This window comes from Syngnathus typhle, linkage group LG16, assembly GCF_033458585.1.
Source record: "Syngnathus typhle isolate RoL2023-S1 ecotype Sweden linkage group LG16, RoL_Styp_1.0, whole genome shotgun sequence".
Lineage (NCBI taxonomy): Eukaryota > Metazoa > Chordata > Actinopteri > Syngnathiformes > Syngnathidae > Syngnathus > Syngnathus typhle.
Window position 1 is genome coordinate 5,407,547 of NC_083753.1, and position 15,208 is coordinate 5,422,754.

Here is a 15,208-nt window from a genome sequence, read left to right on the forward strand (position 1 = left end):
GTGTGCGTGTGCATGTGCGTTGGCTCGTAAGCAATTAGTTTTTATGCTCAAGGTCAAGGTGGAGAAGAACTTTATTATCCCTGACGGGCAATTTGTTTTCCTGCCAGTGGTATCACACAGTCATTAAACAAAGTAAAACAACAATAAATGAGAACCGAAATCAAAACACAATAAACAGCCTCCTAGAAACAATCAATCCTGGTTAGATGGCATACAACTGTGTCTCGGCATTATTTAGAAAAGCAGTGACAAAAGAACCTACTGGCTTAGACCATGAGACCATGGAATGTCTGGCCAGAAGAACACATTCAGACTTCTTGAAACAATGTCACTTACAGATGTGGGTGGCATTGCAACTAAAACGGACAATTTCCCCTTTCAATTTCCAAACACTGTAACTATTGCAGCATACATAGTATAGGTGGTGGGTGGGCCTTGAGTTTTGGACCTGAGCCTTTATGAGTGACCTAATCTACCTCTTAATAACGTTATAATGTCATTGAATAATGTACAAAAACATGTTGTTGAGCAGGTTGACTGCTTGAGACAGTCTAGGCCCTAAAACGAGGCAAAGTAGTGTGCCGTTCAAAAAGTAAACGGAAATGTAGTTATTTATTGGAGTGCTTTTGTTTGTGCGTTGGGGGGAAATGCATATGTATTCTTGAATTGGGTTGCCGCGGTGATTTTGTCGCCACCTGCTGTCTTGCTTCGGAAGGGCGATGTCGAGAAGGGGGTGTGTCTGAAAATGACTCAGCTCCAAAGATCACGTGGTCACCTCTTTTCAAAGGAGAAACACTGCCCTCTTGCGGTATCGTGGGTATGGCAAAAATAAGAGCCTACAGGGCGAAACCATTGATGCCGTGCGACTCAGACGTGCACTCGCCAACTACTAACACTGCGAATGAAATGTATTAACATCGAGATAGGTTTTGAAAATTTGCATTTTAACTAGTTTGAGGATTTTTACAGGGAGAAGTACATGTGCTTGGTATGATGTTCCCCCGTAGCTACAGGAAGTAGTTGGGTCCAACAAAGGCAAAACTGGGAGGCGGTTTGTTTTCGCTCGAATAGAACGCAACGCAACGCAACGCTGCTGCCGCCGCCGCCGCCGCCGCTAGCTAGCACTGCGGCACCAATTTTCCGTGAGGTTGTGGCCGTGAAATCTCTTTTGGCTTGCTTCCCTCCAACCCTCCCTTTCAACTGTGTGGTTGCTCGCCATGGCTCTGTGCGGTGGTGTGGGAGCCATGGCTTTACCGAGTGAGCTCATCGTCCACATCTTCTCCTTTCTATCCGACCGAGACAAGCTGCGGGCCTCCGCCGTTTGCTCGCGATGGAGGGAGTGCCTGTTCTATCCCGCCCTGTGGAGCGAACTCAAACTACGGATAGGTGGTGGCAACGGTGCAAGCGCTGAGGAGTATTCGAGATTAGAGTTCCTCATGCGGAGGTTCGGCGCGTTCGTGCGAGAGCTGCAGCTGGAACTGGCTCCCGGGGAAGTCGGCTCCAGAGCCCTAAACAACGAGCCGCCCTCCACTCGAATGGACCTTCCTCCCGCCGGTCCTGACAACGATCCGCAGCCGTCCGAACGATGGGGGGACGCAATGGACACCTACGTGGACCTGGCCTTGTGTGTGCTAAGCAACATCCGCAACAACAGGTGACTCCATTTCTGCTTCGATGGTCAACGCTGCTGCCCTCTGTATCCTGTTGGACTGTAGCTAGCAGCTGTGTTGCGATTAGCATACATGGGTTAGCCGTACAGAAGGAAGGATGGAAGGCTTCGTGGACTTCATTTGCTGATATCAGCAATGGCGCACATGCAAAACATTCCACATACACTAACAATGCATACGTAGTTGGCTCTCTTTAGCTAGTGCACGTCCACACAATTGCAATGGTAAAGCGTGGAGACCGTCAAGTATTGTATTTATAATATCAAAGTCCGCTTTATTGTTTCATAGATCAAGGCACACAAAGAAACCGGCGTTTCCTCTATCCCACGGTGACGAAGCATAGTACACGATAGACATACAAGTAGACGACACAAACCAAAAACAAGAAGGCTATGGATGCAGGTGCAGAGTTTCAGTCGGTTTCTCTTTTCATTTTCTCTCAGGAACCTGCAGAAGTTGCGTCTATACGGCGACACGTGTGCTCTCCAACAAGAGGGACTCTTGAACAACTCCAACTTCCACCAGATTCACCGCAAGAAAATGAACGAGTAAGGCATTTCCAACATTGAAGCTCTTGAATGATCTGCAACCACAAAAAGCTAAAGATACACACACCTGTTCAAAATGTGGACATAGCAAAAGAAGCGGCCATCAATCATTTCTAAAGTGAACAACTTTGATTTTTTGGGGGGTCACCTAACGCATTTGTGGTTTTGATCCGATGAAATCCGATATTTGTATGCTAGCATCCAGGCTATCACCTCCCTCTTTGCTCTTTCCGCTGCAGGATCCAGCGCTTGTTCAGGGAGTTGTTGTCTCACAGCAGGCAGCTTCGGTGGTTGTCGTGTAGCTTTATGCTGGGTGTGGTGACCCCTTCCTCCTTAGCATGCCTGTCCAACCCTTCCTCTGAGACCTTGGAGCACCTCAGTTTACTGGACCACCAGCTTGGTATGTATGACTGTCACTTTGCATTTCTGTGTGTAGTCATTGGCGGCGACTTTTTCTTCCCCATAGGTGCGCTCATCTCAGCGCCGGAGTTGGAGCGTCTTTCTTCCCTTCATTCATTGGCTCTGGATTTCTCCCATCTGACGTCTGAGCTTTGTAGCCTGTTGGCATCGCCCCGGCGCGCTCCGCTGCATCGTCTCTCCCTGCTGCTCAATGGCAGCACGCTGGAGGTCAAGTCTTTGGACGGGACAGCCACAGATGATGATTGGAAGGCGCTGGTAAAGCACCGATGATTTTGCAAGCACTTTTCCACACCGTTGTATTTTGTGAGAAACGCTGAGCTTCCCCAGGTACGAGTGAGCGCCAACCTGCGAGTGTACATGATGGCTGTGGAGGTCAGCAGCTCCGAGCTCCTCCGAGTGCTCAAGCCGAGCCTTCCGCTGGAGCGCATTCACCTGGACAGCTACAGCACACTGGTGACGGACGCCACCCTGGAGCTCATCGCTCAGCAGTACAACAAAACGCTGACCCACTTCCTTTTGCTGAGGGATGACCCCGAGTTCCCGGACCTCAGCGTCAATCGCAATGAAGACCCATTGGTCCTCTTGGCTTGGAGGTGCACTCAGCTGGCTGTGCTCGTAATTCACGGTGAGTACAGGAACAGGTATTGGGCTTTGGGTTGCAACGGCGCCGCATCTTGCCGCCGCAATGCCAAATTTGAACGGACATGCCGTATGCCTACTTTGTCCAACTAATGCGCCACTTCGTCCGTCCGTCCGTCCGTGTCTCATTCCAGGCTACACCGTCTGGTCTCATAACTTGGTGGCAATCTCTCGGCTGCGAGGATCCAGTCTTCGCGTCCTGACCGTGTCTGAAGAGAGCATCGACTTTGACCCGGACCAGCTGGTGTATCTGGAAGGCGATCCGGTTCATAACCTGGTCAAAGAGGTCTCGCTCGGCCTCGGCCGAGTGTGGCACCCGTGTTTGGATTACAGCCAGGTTTTGACCGAGCCCAGCCAGCATTTCCATCGTGAACTGCATGCCTTCAGCATGGGCATGTAGGCCAGTTGTTGGGATGGGCCCAGGCCAGGCCCGGCCAGATTAAGCAAGTCCACGTCAGCTCACAGCGCACTCCACCGATCTCATCTTGATCTCAAGCAAGGCCGATTGTGTGGTTGGCAGGGGTTTGGGCGTATCACAAAGGCGAGGCAAATGCTGTCATTTCTGGTTTGGGGTGTTCAAAAAGTGAAATTGAGAAATTCCAAAATTCGCCGGCCTCATTGACAGTTAGACAGTCCGGTCAATCCAAGTTGTAGGCTTCATAATGTCTTTCAGGGCCCATAAGTTGCGGCTCATGTAATAAAGCCCACAGCCACTGTCTGATATTATCTTTTAACAGGACAGGGAGGATGCTTGATTAATAGATGGGAGAAATAAATACTTGGCGTGAATGTGTGCTCGGGCGACCCAAGCGATTAGCTTTAGTTTTCAACGCTTCTTTTTATCTTGTTGTTTTGCGCAAGTTGTTAATGTACCCATCACTTCCTGGGTACGACGCGTTCACTGAGTGCAAAAAGCGAATGGGGCTGGTGCTGGTGCTGGTGCTGCTCACTGACTAGTTCTCAGCAAGAGTCATGTCGGTGTCACGGCGTTGACGCATTTGCGTTCAGCGCAATTTCTAACCTTTTTATCCAGTGAGATTATTTCGAAAGATCATGATGATGGAAATGAAGCTTCACATTTGCTTCATGAAGCATTTTTTCCTCTCGTCAGACTCCTCTAGATGGCACTGTTAGTTTAGTCTGGATCAGTCCAAAATGGCATCAAATGATTCATGAAGCATATTTGAAGCTAAATTAGGAAGCCTTGTCTTCCGGTAGGTGCTCGTGACCAAATGATAACGTTCAGAAACTGACAAGAGAGCCTACTCATTGTTTTCCTCCTTTATTATTTCATCCCCCTCCTTTTGTCGTTGAGATCCAGACCATTGTCCCCAATTCCCCTTTGTACATGCTACGATGGAAGCGATGGAAACGGCCTGTGAATGAATGGCAAAGTGCAAAGGCATGCTTGCGTGACAATGAACTGCTGTGTGCAATTTCCCTTTGGAACTCTTTATAGCGCTCGGTGATTGATAAATCTGTCGGAAGCTTACAAAGATTTTGCGTTGAAGTGCCGCTTTCGTCTTCTTGTCATTGCATGGGCCGAAATGAAAAATGGCAATTCTTTTCACAATGGCTCATTTTGTGGTAGAGGGGATTACATCAACAAAAAAGCAAAACTCTTTGAGTATTCTAGGATTTTAACTCTTGTGTGAGGGAGAAAAAAAAAGTCACCGATTGCACAACGGAATTTTCGAGCGGTACGGCTCATTCCTATGGTGACGGCTTTTGCGCTTAGTCTCAGGTAAGCTTTTCCATCCCTTTGACTGGGACACTGGTTGGATGATGTCAAGAAGAGGATGTGGAAACAATCACGGTTCTTGCAGATGCTCTTTTTACTTCCTCTTGAGTCACAGTTGCCTTGGAGACCACAAGCGCTTGTTTATTGTCCTGGTTAGTTTGACATCCACTTTGGTAGATTTGTGGGCCAACCTAATCGTACATTTGTTTTCAAGGTATTAGGTTAATTGATGCGGGCGGTGGACGAACGGCACACTGTGGATGGAGTGCGCTTGGGCGGCCTGAGCTGAATTTGTCAGGGCAACGTGTCGTCGGGCTAATATTCAGTCCAAGCATTATTTGTTGGGCGCTAATGGGACCAAGATGGTTCAAACGTGATCATCTCTTGTTCTTGGTCCATATCTCAGGATTGTTGCACTTTGGGTACCAAGATTTTTTTTTTTGAAGAGGATAACTGGCTTCTGCATGTACGAGTTTGTGTATACTGAAGAGCAGCAAAACACACCTGACCAAAATAAGGTTTTACTAGATTCTTTTATTTTAAGGGGGGGGGGGGGGGGGAATGAATGAATGACTATTTGTAGGCTGTTTGTACAGCAATGATTCCACCTCCTTTCCATCATCAATCGTGTTTGTGTTTGAATGCATTCAAAGATAATACGGCCGGCACTCATGCCAGCGGAAAAAGTAGCTCCTAACGGAAAAATCTCAGTTACACCTCGCCACTTTTTTTCACACATCCCAAGTGTGTATCCTCCTAGCAGTATCTGTTTTGGCTTGTGTGCACGTCGTGCGGTTTGCTCGCGCATGTTTAGTCAACCTCGCAGCAGGACGCCAGAACAGAAAGAAGAGGTTCTCATGGTGCAGTCAGATGTCGAGGAATAGAAACAATAGCTCAGGCCTCTCGCTTGCTCGTGAGACCAGCAGAGGAGTCATGGATGGATGGAGGGAGGGAGGGGGGTAGAGACGGACGGATGGATGGATGGATGGATGGATGGACGGATGGATGGATGGATGGATGGATGGATGGATGGATGGATGGATGGATGGATGGATGGATGGATGGATGGATGGATGGAGCGAGCGAAACGTTTCAATGCCATGGTTTCAGTTTCCGTATCGTCACGTACACTGGCAGCAGGGTGCTCCAGTAGTTTTGCTTTTATAGTTCACATTCGAATTGTTGCCCCCCAAGTCTGCCTTGTCTTTGTCTCCTACTCACACGCTTTTCCCTAGGACCTTTTATTGTTGGGGGGTAAACCAACACGTGGGGGGCGGGGGGGTGGGATTCTGCCATTGTTGTTGGCTACGGTTTTAATTTGTCGTGAGCGTGGATTGTTTTTTGTCGGCTATTGGAATCCAGCATGCGCTCATTCACAACAATTGTTAGAGAGTCTTTGCTCAACATAAGCAGACATGCAAAACAAGGAGAAAGGCAATTTGGGACACAGCGAAGCATCTCAGTGTACTAGCCAGTATGAGATTCAACGAAGCATTCCTTCACCAGGCTGGAACTGGAAGTTTTTCGGGCCTAAAGACCAGTGTGCCTGATTTGAAATGCATTCCGCGGTGGACTTCATCCAAAGTGTTTATCGGTCTGAGCTGAAAAGCAATTTGCTGCTAGGAATGGTGAAGAACTTGGGTGACTCTCAGGTCAGCTGACTGACATCAAGTTTAGAACCTGAATGCTAATTCATGTCATAGATACTATGGAAATATATATTTTTGCATATATATATATATACTGTATACACGTGTCCAGCAAAAGTTGCAAAAATGAGGATGCAGCTTGTTCCGATTAGCCAGTCACACCAGAGAAGCAGCTGGACTGATGGATGAGTGTGAAGGTGTGGTCTTTACACACATTTAAAGGCCAAGTGATATACGCATGTATGCAACACTTACTGACCCTTTTAAGATATTTTGTGTTCGGAACACAAACGCTCACATTTGAGATGGCTGAACGGAATTATCGAAACTCACCCAGCTTTAGGTCTTTTCACCATCAAAATCACTCTGTTGACTTCCACTTTGATGGTCACTCCTGCGTAATTCCAGTTCCTTCTGTTACTTCTCAGGATGTTTGCAACCTGTTGGAAACTGGTCTTACTAAAGTTCCTTCTTCTTCTCAATCGGTTGTTAACAATAGGCAGCGTTTCCACATCATGATGTGAGCCTTTGGATACTTCCTCTTCTATTTTTTTTTAGTACTACCGGGATTAGGAATGGCTGGATTGTCATCAATATCTTGTTTTGTTACACACTGGATGTTTATTGCACTGGTGCAGGTCAGTCTGGTCACATCCACGCAGAGAGCCTTAGAAGACATCTCGCGTTAAGCAGAGATGAACTAGCTTCCGATTCCAGTTTTAGCTCCATCTTGTGTGTGTCTGATGCACTTTCCACGCCACTTGCCGATAGCGAGCAATCTTGGTTACTGTGGCCCTGTTTCTGGATTCTCTTGTCAAGTCTGAAGAGCCAAAGCTGCTATCAACAGGCAGGCAGGCAGTCAACAGGCAGGTGCCCAGGCCTCACAACTATGCAAGAGGAATGCATCTAATCCCCCCTCGCGGTCACACACAGTCAAGGACAGAAGACGATAAATACCACTTGGCCTTATGATAATTGGCATAATCATATAGTTTCCTTTGTAAGATCTTAAGATTGCGGTGCAGAAGGCGCGGTGACGGCAGGCAGGCAGGCTCACTCTTGGTCTCTGTGAGACTGGCTCGATGGCCCCAGTTTTATCGTGGTACGAATGTTGTGCATTTGTTTCAAATCAGGACAGTTTGCAATAACAGCAGTCTTACTAGTAGTGCTGATCTCTAGAAAACCACAGAGGAAGAGATGATATATAGTATACCATATGAGTACATAGATAGAAAAACATTCACGGTGCATACGTGTAGAGGTCTCAACAATTCTTTACTGTGGTGTACTATTGCTACGTAAAAATATGTGTCCGCTTGGATTTAAGACTACGAGATACTATATTATGAAATCATACAGACTTTGAACGTCAAATATTATGTTTGGGTGTGTGTTTTTCCAAATGGGTTTGAAAATGACCGTTGAAGGTTCTGACTCTCATTTCCGTGTGATTTTTGTCTCGTTACAATGTGCACATAATCGTGGCTTTAAACCTTTGCATTGCATTAGCAAGGGGTCAAAGTTGACCCCAAACCACAGCGGGACAAGATTCCTACGTGTTAAAAGACATCATCAAATGGTTTTCATTTCACTTTTAGGCTTTAAGCAGAGTACAAGATGGTTTGAGCTGGAGCAACAGTTAAATCAAGGACAAGTAGAGAAAATCGACCCGAAAAAAAAATCTTTTGCGTAATTCAGTTTTTCCTCTGTCAAACGACTGTTTGGTGAATGTCAAATCACTTCAAACGTGATTACTAGAATTGCTTTGGGCCAGTCTGCCAACTATTCCTTATGTGGCATGTCCATAGCTGAGCTTTGCAATGATCACATCTTATTTGCTCAGCTCGAACAGTATTGATCCAAGGTGGTGGCATTGGAGCCCCCCCCACATTAAGCAATTCAGTAAGCAGTCGGGGTGAAATGGATGGAATGTTTTGAATCTTGTGTTGAATGAATGCTGCTTCTTTTAGTCAGTGAATAAAAGCATCAAAATGTAATTTGCTTCGATTGTTTTTTTTCTTATTGGGCACACTTAATCACATGACCACAGAGTCTCATGGCAATCAATATGACAATAAACCCAATGTACCAAGCCTCTAAAATGCCAAATTAGGTGTTTCCTTCAAAACATTCGGCTGAGTTAGATTACTATGATGATTCCAACTAATATTGGCATGGCAGCCAATTAGTACTATAGAAAAGTCCTATATGGTACATTGTAGCAAATATTTGAAAAGTAAACCATTCGCTTTGATTTCGTGACTCCCGCTTCAAGATGGTGGACAGGTCTGCACGTCGTCAACCAGCTAAAGCGAGCATCTAGTGTTTCTATGTATGTCTATGAAGCCAAATCCCAAAGTAGCAGTAGAAGAAGAAGCACATGTGATTGGCGCTTTGCTGAGGGAGGGCAAGATGGCGGTAGCGGTGCGGAGCTTGCAGGACCAGATTGAAAAAGCCAAAGAAGGCTTGAGAAATGTTGACGATAATATTCGTAAATTAACGGGCCGAGATCCCAATGAATCCAGGTAAAACCTCCAAACTTGAACTTTGTGTCTCTTATGCAGTCGATTTGACGAGCACATTTTCTGTTGCACAGTACTGAGGGTGGGAGCGCGCTAGCCTTGTTCCTTAAGCTAGCAAGCAAACGCTACCCCTGCGCGGCATTGCTAGTTTCTTGTTTGCAATACAAATTAAAGATAAATGAGATATTACTGCTAGCGTTTCACTAAAATTCAAAAAGAAGAAAAAAAACGGCGAATGCAAATGGTCTCGGAAGTCTACGGGTAATCGACGCATGTCGCTCCCGAATGGAGGCCTGGGAATGATTCATTCATTGTTTGGTAGAAGGACTATTGGATAAGCGCTCTATATATACAGATGAATCTATCTCAATTTGAGAGCCAAACTCACACTGGGCAAAGTGTGTTAACTTGACTCTTTGTCTTTTCAGACCGGGCCAGATGCGCCGCTTCGGTGGGCCCATGGCAGGCATCGGAGTTGCAGCAGTGGGAGGAGGAGGTAGAGGAAGAGGATTGAACCTGCTCAGGTAATGCCCAGGAGAAACTTCAACCAACTTAATGCATTCATTTCAGGGCTTTTCCTGTCTCACATTGAGACAGAGGTGGTACCATCACCACCACGAAGTGCATGTATTCTGTCAATTCAACAAACTAACATATATCTAGCTTTATTGACTTATTATTACTTTATCTTCAATAAATGTACATCACATGGCTCAACATAATTCCTGAAATCCTTTAAGACTTGGACACATCTGCGGTGTGCGTCCGAGACCAAAGCAATCAGCATTTCGCAATATAAATACACTATGACGTGTTTATCTTCAGACGCAGTCTCTCCGACATTGGCGGCGGCCCCCCTGCCAAGCAGAGAGACATCGAGGGTGCTCTGTTGAGGTGACACTTGGTTATCTCACATTTCCTCTTTTTGGGCAACGTCATTTCAGAATCACTGAACCGATGTGTTTTGGTACGCAGGCTGGCAGGCGACCAGAGGGCCAGGAGAGACGTGCGTCACGACAGCGACGCCGAGGATGACGACGATGTCAAAAAGGTGAAGCGGGTTCAAGCGCCGGCACTACCGGACTGCGTCGTTTGAAGAGAAGTTGTTCACCCCTCGTTGTCTTACACTTGCAGCCGGCGTTGCAGTCGTCGGTTGTAGCTACCTCCAAAGAGCGAACGCGCCGGGACCTCATTCAAGATCAGACCATGGATGAGAAGGGCAAACAGAGGTGGGATGGGATTTCACTGCACGAATCAATAGCTAACCAGTAGCTCTCTTTTAGGCAGGTTCGCCCTCTTGTGTGATTTTGCATTGCCTTTTTTGTCTGCTCAGTCATTCAACAATACCAAACAAACGGCAATGATCCATGCAGTAACGGGAAAAGATTGTTCATGACATTACAAAACCAAATAGATTTGAATAACTGAAAGAGCAATGGATTGAACGGAAAATGAGACAGTGACAACTCTCTTCTTGTTTCTTCCGTCAGGAATCGGCGCATGTTCGGCCTGCTCATGGGGACCCTGCAAAAATTTAAACAGGAGTCTAATGTTTGCACAGAAAAGGTGAGCGTTTGGCTTGTTGAAGCCGGTTCGGAAAAAAAAACAATGCTCAAACTAGGCGTGTCTTTTCCCTCTCAGCAAAAGCGGCGCTCTGAGATCGAACAAAAGCTTGAGGTTCAGGCTGAGGTTGAGAAGAAGAAGTTGGAGAGCGAGAAGAGGGAGTTGTTTGAGGAGAGGAGAGCCAAGCAGACTGAGCTGAGACTACTCGAACAGAAAGTGGAATTGGCTCAGTTGGTAAGACCAATGGATCTCGCATCACAAATGTTGCCTTCACTTCATGATTGCCATGTTCTCCCTTGTGCTCAGCAAGAGGAGTGGACCGGCCACAATAACCTCCTGGTGAAATTCATTCGCACCAAGACCAGGCCGCACATCTTCTACCGACCTGGGAAGATGTGCTCCGCCACCCAGAAACTCCTCGATGACTCCACCAAGAAACTCAATGGTCAGATATGGAGTTCTTTGAGCCCGTCGTCAATACCGTGCCCGCTGTGCCCTTTTGATGTAACGATGATGTCTTTTGAACAGTTGTGTTTGAAGAAAGGCGCGAGGCATTCACGGAACACATCAACAAGATGGAGTCCCGACCACGGCGACAGCTAAACCGCGACCAGGACGGCAACGCCGCTGCGACACGGAACGACCACTCGGCGGAGGGTAAGCCAGCAGGTCAGGTAGACAAGGTGACAGGTAACAAGAGGGCTGCACGCATGGAGGAAGATGAGGAGGAGGAGGAGGAGGAGGAGGATGATCAGGAAGAGGAGGAGGAGAAGGAGAAAGAGGTGGACGGAGAACAGGGGGAGGCGAGAGAGGTCACAGGGAAAGTTGAGCCAGAGGAAGCAGGGGACAGCAGGGAAGGCTTAATTGAGGACGAGGCCATGGAGTTTAGGGAAGCAGGGGATGAGGTGAAGGAAGGCGAGGAAAAGAAAGAGGTGGGCGCTGAGCAAAAAGATCACGAGGCGCGTCCAGTGTCACAGGCAAAGGAGGCAGGCAAAGAACAAGGGGACAGCCATAAGATGGAGCAGGAGACACACAGTAAAGAGGGTGGCCCGGCAGACCTGGAAAGGGAAAAGACTGACATCACGTCTCCAATGGAAGTGAGCCAACAAGAGGCGAGTGGCAGCGCTCAGCCCGCCGCCCCAAATCTCAACCCGGGGGACGCGGCAGCATCCTTGCCCGCCGACCCCCAGACGGCGGCGGCCTCTCCCGCATCCCGAATGGCCTCCAAAGCAGAGGAGCGGGAGCCGGCGGCCATTCTTTCGTCCGGGCTCAACGATTCCGCTGGCCCCGTTCGGGCCGAGCAAATGCAATCCGGGGACGGGTCGGCCGACAAGCCTCAGCCCGATTCGCAGGTTCCCCAGAGCGGAGAACAGAAAGAAGCTAGCGCAAGGGGGAGGAAGAAGGCCAAGGAGTCAAAGAAAGAGCGCGGTCAAAGTCGCAGCTCCTCTTCGTCCTCCTCCGGCTCCTCTTCCAGCGGAAGCTCTTCGTCTTCATCCGCTTCCAGCCGCTCTTCTTCCTCGTCCTCCTCGTCGACCTCCTCGTCCAGCGGTCGTAGTCGGGAGGCCGGCAAGCGCGGCAAGAGGCCGTCAGGCAGGGACAAGAAGAAAGAGGACAGGAGTCATCCCAAGAAAGGAGGGAGTAGTGGGGGCAAGGAAGGGAGGAAGAGAAAGAGCGATGAAGGCAGGAGCAAGTCAGCTCGCAGTGATAGGGAGAATAAGGAGAGAGAAAGGAAGGACAAAAGACGCTAAAACGGGCTCCCGTTTGCTCTCCGACCCAAAGAAGCTGGGGACTGCGGGGCCATCGCGTCAAACCCAATCACACATCCAATTTGCATTCAATTCAAGTCACAGATTTGCTCATAGTAAAACGCAATTGATTTTAGGACACAAGAATACGGAACCGTTTCACAACACAAGAAAGCGCTGTTATCTCTAATTGGACCCGTTCAAAATGTTTCAAACAGTTAGTATCGTTGAAATGCATATTTTTTTTTACTTTTTTGGGGTTAGTGTAAAAAGATGGTACATTTTCCACCTTACTGTCTCCCTCTTCCGTGTTACCATGCCAATGACATATGTCACACACTGCTTGTCTACAATTGTTGTGACTCCTGTGTCACTTGATTCACGTTGTGGTATGTGATTTATTGAGTTTGGAAAATGTATTTCATTGTTTTGTATCCGCCACCCTGCTTCAAATTTAAAGTGAGGAAATTAGCAAGCGTCTGTTTCTTTTCTTGTTATGCTAATATGTACTATGCATTATGAGGCTGCTGCTGCAGCATCACACTTGCCTGGTGTCCCGTGTAGCTTACTGGGTACAGATGTGTTCTAATGAATGATAGACCACACTGAAGGTGCTTGTCACCACACTTTACTAGCTTCATTTTGTATTGGATGTACAACATAAAATAAGCAAAAGACACTACATGAGTGGTCGGACAGCTGCATGACTTCATCAACACAATGGCCATCCACAGTGTAACTTGACTGCAGCCTTCTGGTCGTCCTGGGATCCATTTGTCATCCGTAAGGTCCCAAACAAACAAAAACTTTACTCCGGCTGGTCCGCTAGGTCGTTCTGCTCAAAGTATCTACAGAAAAACAGGTCAACATTTGTTTGAGGTGAACAGTCAATTAGTTCAACTTTTCCTTACGCATGCTTCAATTCGCCCTCCTTCAATTAAAAGCTCCATCATCAAGATGTCATTACCTTGCAACCAGACAGATGAGAAGATTGAGGGCAGGCAAGTTGTCATCGTCCTGACTCGCCTACAGAAAGCAGGTCAGTAAATCAACAGTGTCTTTTTGACACAAGTGCAACATTTGGAACATCTTACCAGCTGACTACGTAGTCGAGCGCATCTTCTTGCCAACTGCCTGATTGAAGAATGGGCCTCAGGAAGCAACGGTTTCTCCAAAGCGGCCAACAATGCATACAACCAGTGGCCCTGTGACAAATTTATTTGGGAGGACTTAGGAAGGCCAGGACAATGGGTGCCCGCCCACAGAGTCACCAACTCACCAACTGAGGCTCAAAATCTCTGTCTTCAAACCAATTGATCAGAATGTCCAACACTGTCAACACGGTGGACTGCAGACAAAGCAAATCCATAGAGTGGTGGAAGGTTGATTCCGGATAGCGGCGGCGGCGGATTTTGGAGCCGAACCTACCTGGCTGAGTCTGCTGACAATGCTCAGAAAGGGTGGGAAGCCAACCTGGTGAAAGTAAAAATACTCCTGGATTCTTCTCAATTCTATGCAGAAGAATCCTAATGTAATTTCCTCCAACCTTGCTGTAGTCCAGCCCGGTTTCTGCATCAGTGTGCGAGGATAATGCACCTTGATTGAGCAGCTCTCCTAAACAAAAACTCTTCCAGCCCTCCTCATCTGCTTGCTTTGGCTGCACGTGAACAAACGCATACATACATGACAGAGGTGCACAATAACCAAAGAGATTGAAATCATTGTTCTCACCATCACGACATTGTCATCAAGAGAGTGGCTGCTCCAGTGTTGTCTGTCCTTCGTGATGCTCTGAAAAATGCAGAAAAGGTGTTTCAATGGAGGATGCGGATTTCAGGATGGATACTATCTATCGGTCGTTGCTTTTCATCACCTGCCTAACATGGGAAAAATTGCTGACTTGCCTCTGTTGCCAAGCTAGGCTGGGAGAGAAACCAGCCGGAGCAGCGTGGCACTCTGCCACCTACAACACACGTCAATTGATGCTCCCGAAAATAATATTTGGATCAATTCCAGCACATGAAGAAAAACGAAAAGCACATGTCACTCACAGGTATGTTGACAGTTTGCTTCTTTAACTTCTTGGGGTCAATCTGAGCGACCACCACTTCTGGACATAACGCTGCCTCTAACCTGGGGGGAAGCAATGAGTAGATAGACCTTAATGTCTAATCATTTTTCATTCAACAATGGAACCCAAAAGTAGGCATACTGGACTTGTCGAAGATACTCTTGGGGGTTTCTTGGCGGACCATCCAGGTTTAGAAGCGTTGAAGTGTCTCCGCTGCACTCAATCGGCAGCAGCCGCGGCATTAAATCCTCCACGTCAGACTTCATGTTGTGTGACGACTTGTATCGAACCTTAAACGAGACGTATAATTCCGCAGAAAGCAAAAGAAAGCTTGCCTTTTGTGGGTGTAGTCAAAACTATTGCACTCGGGACGCCATCTTGTCCACAAACGCGGTGTGATGACGTCATCATTATGCGCGCGCGCGCAGACAGCGTCACGTGTGTTGTCTTTATCCAGAAAAGGCCAAAGTCTAAAACCGTTTCTCCCCGTCATAGAAATAAATATTCGACGTGATTGAGTTGTTCATTCATTCATATTAATGACGTGAATTTTTACTTGAAGGGAACCCGTGACAACGATGCACATATTTTGGGTGCTATGACTTGGAATGCCAATCAAGTCTTGTTGCAAGGTTAATGA

The 15,208-nt window shown here is 47.4% G+C and overlaps 3 protein-coding genes across 4 annotated transcripts; 2 read left to right on the forward strand and 1 right to left on the reverse strand.

Annotated features, from left to right (window-relative positions):
- The first annotated feature begins 850 nt into the window (after window positions 1–850).
- Window positions 851–8,664, forward strand: LOC133169109 (F-box only protein 33). The gene is made up of 6 exons (XM_061301027.1): window positions 851–1,654; window positions 2,114–2,218; window positions 2,458–2,618; window positions 2,685–2,893; window positions 2,966–3,263; window positions 3,412–8,664. The coding sequence occupies exons 1-6, from the start codon at window positions 1,218–1,220 to the stop codon at window positions 3,675–3,677; spliced, it is 1,476 nt and encodes a 491-aa protein (XP_061157011.1). The 5' UTR covers window positions 851–1,217; the 3' UTR covers window positions 3,678–8,664.
- A 366-nt stretch (window positions 8,665–9,030) lies between these two features.
- Window positions 9,031–12,968, forward strand: pnn (pinin, desmosome associated protein). Its single transcript, XM_061301279.1, has 9 exons — window positions 9,031–9,192; window positions 9,618–9,713; window positions 10,015–10,083; window positions 10,165–10,240; window positions 10,324–10,418; window positions 10,680–10,755; window positions 10,831–10,986; window positions 11,059–11,197; window positions 11,281–12,968. Exons 1-9 carry the CDS (start codon window positions 9,080–9,082, stop codon window positions 12,498–12,500), a joined length of 2,040 nt encoding a protein of 679 aa, XP_061157263.1. The 5' UTR covers window positions 9,031–9,079; the 3' UTR covers window positions 12,501–12,968.
- A 141-nt stretch (window positions 12,969–13,109) lies between these two features.
- gemin2 (gem (nuclear organelle) associated protein 2) lies at window positions 13,110–14,981 on the reverse strand. Of its 2 annotated transcripts, none has more exons than XM_061301282.1 (10): window positions 14,710–14,981; window positions 14,549–14,630; window positions 14,371–14,460; window positions 14,229–14,288; window positions 14,044–14,154; window positions 13,926–13,970; window positions 13,777–13,845; window positions 13,596–13,702; window positions 13,465–13,523; window positions 13,110–13,345 (listed from the first exon to the last, which is right to left on the reverse strand). In XM_061301282.1, exons 1-10 carry the CDS (start codon window positions 14,832–14,834, stop codon window positions 13,323–13,325), a joined length of 771 nt encoding a protein of 256 aa, XP_061157266.1. In that variant the 5' UTR covers window positions 14,835–14,981; the 3' UTR covers window positions 13,110–13,322. The 2 variants fall into 2 exon arrangements, with proteins under 2 accessions (XP_061157266.1, XP_061157265.1); XM_061301281.1 differs by having other exon boundaries at window positions 13,592–13,702.
- Window positions 14,982–15,208: the final 227 nt, after the last annotated feature.